At 41.9% G+C, this 5,000-nt stretch overlaps 1 protein-coding gene across 2 annotated transcripts in view; it reads right to left on the reverse strand.

Annotated features, from left to right (window-relative positions):
- Positions 1-5,000, reverse strand: part of LOC122250702 (uncharacterized) — a 9,615-nt gene that overhangs the window by 176 nt on the left and 4,439 nt on the right. For both annotated transcript variants that reach the window (XM_086539808.1, XM_043012274.2), the window contains exons 2-3: positions 2,154-2,544; positions 1-1,663 (exon numbers count right to left, since the gene is read on the reverse strand). The exon at positions 1-1,663 is cut by the window's left edge and continues 176 nt beyond it. In XM_086539808.1, the coding sequence (XP_086395934.1) occupies positions 424-1,663; positions 2,154-2,428 (1,515 nt within the window). In that variant the 5' untranslated portion in view covers positions 2,429-2,544 and the 3' untranslated portion in view covers positions 1-423. The remainder of the gene's footprint in view (positions 1,664-2,153; positions 2,545-5,000) is intronic.

The following is a 5,000-nucleotide window of genomic DNA, read 5'->3' on the forward strand; positions in this document are numbered from 1 at the left end:
TACAAACACAAACATTCATGAACGAGTCAAAACTCCTGAGGAATTGTTTATTGGAGAACTTCCATATTGCACTATGGACCGCCACAATGCACGCCATTTAACTTAGTCAGACACTAAAAGCATCTCCATCCTTGTACACACTCATGGGAGGTTCGTTATCATACACACTTGGTAGAACCTGGAAACTGAACGTGTGTAAAATTCTCCAGGAGCTCTGCCTTTCACTAATATGACACGGTTGTGATGATATAAAGACCGAACACTTTATACGTCACTGTCCTCACTCACACGTCCAACATATCAACCGCGGAGGTCAGTTCTCATCAGCCGGAACTCGTCACTGGAATCGTCCGTTCGTCTTTCGATTCGTGAGGCACTTTTCCGACGACCCGCTACGACCACCACGTCTCCTCGAGGCTCAGCTCAGTTCGGCGCGTGGATGGCGAAGCGAAGGAAGTCCATAATCCCCTGAGCGTAAGTGGTGGCGGTTTCCTTCGCGATTTTCTGCGTGTAGTAATCCAGCGAGTAGCAGAAGCGACCGCGGAAGGTCTGTAGCGTGTGCTGGCACAGCGTGGGCATGAAGTGACACGAGACGGAGCGCAAGACGAGGGACACCTCGACCTCCTCGCCCGTGCCGGGGAAGGTTTGAGTCAAGTCGCCCATGTTGGTGACTGTGTAGTGGCCGTCGTTGGCAGACGGAAGTCGCAGCCACGACAGCCACGCGTTGTGACGGATCAGTATGATGAGGCGTTCGCTCATGGGCTGCAGCGTGAGCGCGCGCTTCGACTCGGTCAAGTGATACTTCAGTCTGGAGTGAACCTGCCTCGCGTACTTCCAGAAGGCCTGCTCGTCCTCGGGGCCTGTCGGGAAGCTCACGTCCAGCAGCGAGATGTGGCAGCCAAAGCTGTTGCTCTGCTGTTCTTTCGGCCAGTACCTTCGCATATTGACAGCCTGTGAGGACCAGAAGTCGGTGTTTTTGAGCCGCCCTCCCTTCTGCGCCATCATCTTGTACATGGTGAGGTTGGCGGCGGCGGTGAAAGCGGAGTTGAGAGTCACGCCCTCCATCTTGCAGCGCCTGAGTAGCTTGCGGGTCGTGTCTTCGTCGAGCTCGTGATGGATCATACGTGTGGCTGCCTCGTTGTGCGAAGGCATGCGGAAGCGACTGGTGAAGTTTCTCACGGGTATGCCGAAAGTGAGAATGCACGTATACAGCCGACGCAGGAACATGTAGACAAACAAAAAGTAAGCACCGATACGATCAGCCAGTCGGTCTTGCAGCGGAGGAGCGAAGGTGCCCTCTTGACACATGTCCACCTCCTTCCCTTGGACGAGGTCATTCAACACCTTCAGGAACACTTTGCAGAACTTCATGTTTGTCGTCCCGTCGCTCACGTTGTGGTGGAAGCCGAAGAGACAAGCATACTTGTAATTCAGATTGTGATTATCATCCCTCACGCCCTGTTCGTGAGGGGTGAGTTTGATAAAGCGTGTGAACCACAGCGGCCCTTCCAGCACGTTGTATCGCCGCTTGAGTAAGGTCTCCACGGCTGTTTCCACATCCTGGGTCTCCAGTTCTTCCACGTTCACGATCTCCCTCGTCATTTCCTTCCACCAGAGGCGGCCATCACGCTCTGCCAACTGCATTCGTAGATTGGGCATCTTCCTGTTGGGTTAAAATGGTGTACACTGTAGTTTGTTCAGAATTCTCACATGGATGCAAATTCCTCATCAAATAACCATCGTTATTATGATATCTATAGTTACCAAACAATAATGGCTGATAATCATACTGCTGTAGTATTCTAAGAATGCATGATATTTGAGTAAATTACAGTTACGCTAGAAGTGCAGAGACATTAGAAAGCAGAAATAGCTCAATCATAAATGGAGAAAGTATGTCTTTTTATTCTTACTCTTACTTTCTGTGAGACGTCGCTGACACATGACAGAAAGGAATAAAAACTGAACCATTTATTCTCGCATTACTACGAATATTTCACTGCAGAGGAAATATAAAGGGGGGGAATTAACACACCAGTTTCATCAGTGGGATCCCCTGAAATACAATTCGTATGTAAAGATGGTACTGTAATAACAAACTTTGGGTACATCTTGTTCTCATGCACGCATTTCTCATGAGAACACCACGCTACCTGTACATGATAGTCGATGCATATTTGATTATATCAAGACTAAGGGGCGTCCGAGAATCCAACCAGAGGGAGTAGACCGTCGTCATGCACCCGTATCCATGTGCAGCCGTCATGAACTTCTCGGCGTACCCCAAGGGTCGCACCCACCCTCCCCCGCTATTCTGCTTGTTGAAATGCTGGCTCGGCGTGAAAGTCGACAGCCGCTTCCCTTGCGTGCCCTCAATGGACGTGCAGAGGAGCGGCGGCGCAGTGGCGGTGGCATTCCCCGGGGCCATGGACTTCGGTGGCAAGGGCGACGCGTCCGTATGATGAATGGACGGGGGACACTTCCACTGCTTGTCGTAGTAGTTGCTGACGGTTGCAGGCACCACAGCTTCACTGTCGTCAAGATCTGGAAATAGTTGAGCGATCTTAGAACGGGAACGTGAAAGACGGAGTAGAGGTACGGAGCACAGTTCACCTGTTTAAACAATGGTAGAAAAGTGGAGTTAAAAAGGAGAGCAAACACTATAAAGGTGTGAAGAGAAACCGCGCACAGTCTTACATGGGTTGAGGCTGGTTTTACTTGTATTAATTACCACACCATTCGAATTTAATTATATAAAACTGACTGACGACAAGAATGGCAATTTATAATTTTTTTCAGTTATAAACATCATACTAGCTTTCTATACCGAAATTACAGTGTGAGTTTATGATCAGATTTCAATGTCGTAAATTACCACATTTAAGATCATTATATTGTTTTAAGATCTTTGCGAAATTGGATTTACTTGTAGGAGAGCTATATATCTACACACACACACATATATACATAAATATATATATATATATATGTATATATGTATGTATATATGTATGTATATATGTATGTATAGATATGTATGCATATATGTATGTATATATGTATATATATATATGTATGAATATATATATATATATATGTATATATATACATATATGTATATATATATATGTGTGTGTGAGTGTGTGTGTATGTATGTATATATATATGCATATATGTATATATATATATATATATATATATATATATATATATATATATATATATATATATGTGTGTGTGTGTGTGTGTGTGTGTGTGTGTGTGTGTGTGTGGAGAGAGAGAGAGAGAGAGAGAGAGAGAGAGAGAGAGAGAGAGAGAGAGAAAGAAAGGAAAAAAAGAGAAGGAGAGAGAAGAGAAAGAAAAGAGAGAAAAATATATATATGACTAACAATTTTGCATTCCAAGCCCTTCGAAGACGTAAAGGTTTCATAATTTTTCGAAATAATGATTCTGAAATACTCAAACCACACACTATCTAAATGTTACAACTTTTACTCTTTATTCAACGTCATCACGCGTTTGAAACCGGTAATTTCTAGTGCAATGAAAAGGTTACGACAAGGAGGATAAATGATATATATGTATATAATAACGATGATAATTATGACATTAATAATCATACCAACAGTGATAATGATGATGATGATGATAAGGACAAGGATGAGGACGATAATGGTATATCATAAGAATTATGATAATATATCGCGAATATGCTAATAACATTATATTATGTAATGTAAGAAAAATTATGACAATAATAATTTAAAAAATGATAATAATAATGATAACAATAATAGCAATAACGATAGCATTAATGATAATAATGACAGGGTTAATGATAATAATAACGAAGATGATGATGTTAAATGAGAATAATGAAAAAATAATAACAATAGTAATAATAACAATAATAACAACATTTATAAAAGAATAATAATATAATAATAATGATAAAAACAATATTGATATTCAAAACAATGATAAATGAAATTAAAATAATGATAATAATTGCAACAATAACAACAATAATAGTGAGAAAATATATAACCTACTGCACCAATAATCACAACACCTAACCCACGCCCTCGTTTGCATCCAAGAACGCTCGGTGCTTAGACCTACAAAACCTCAAAGTTGCATTTCTCAAAAACACCTCAGATCTCATAATAACCACAATTATAAAACAACCATCATTGCAAAACAACCCAACAATACATATCCAACATCTACAATACCCTCTACAACATCCCACAAGAAGCAAGATGCAACAAAATCGAATGCAATGAATGCGCTTGGGCAAAAGGGCGTCTCGCGTCTGCCTTTCGAAAAACCAGTCTGAGAGACCGGTTTGGGGGCGGGGCTTGGAGGGTGGGGGGCGGGGCCTGGGAGAAACGGCGGCGGGCTGAGCGAGACACGTGGCAGAAGGGCTGAAGGTCGGCTCTCGAGAAGGAGCGTCTGGTATGATGTGCACATGTCCTCCTCTCGGGAATGATGATAGTGGTATTGTTTTGTGACCATGATGATGGTGATGGTGGTGAGAGAGGGAGAGCATGCATATATATATATATATATATATATATATATATATATATATATGTATATATATACATATATATGGAGAGAGAGAGAGAGAGAGAGAAAGAGAGAGAGAGGGGGGGGGGTGTAGTGGTGATATTAATAATAATATCTATAATTACTTATAGTAGTAGTAGTAGTAACAGCGTCAACAGTAATAAAATTCAATATCTACGGAGACTCCTTAAATTACGTCTAATCTCAAAGTAATTATATCTTCACGTATGTCATTCACCCAACTACAATTTTCGCATCCCAAGTCAAATCCAATTCATAAATAAATACTTGATTTGTACGTAGTCCCTCCTTATCTGTCCATCATTTCATATCCGCTCGTATCCCACGTTTCTCAAAACCAAATATTCAAGAGGAATCATGTTAAGAATTACGACAAAGCGGAAAATATTAAAGAAGAGCTACATTGG

Source organism: Penaeus japonicus, unplaced genomic scaffold, assembly GCF_977035675.1.
Source record: "Penaeus japonicus unplaced genomic scaffold, GWHDUDI00000001_assembly GWHDUDI00000009, whole genome shotgun sequence".
NCBI lineage: Eukaryota > Metazoa > Arthropoda > Malacostraca > Decapoda > Penaeidae > Penaeus > Penaeus japonicus.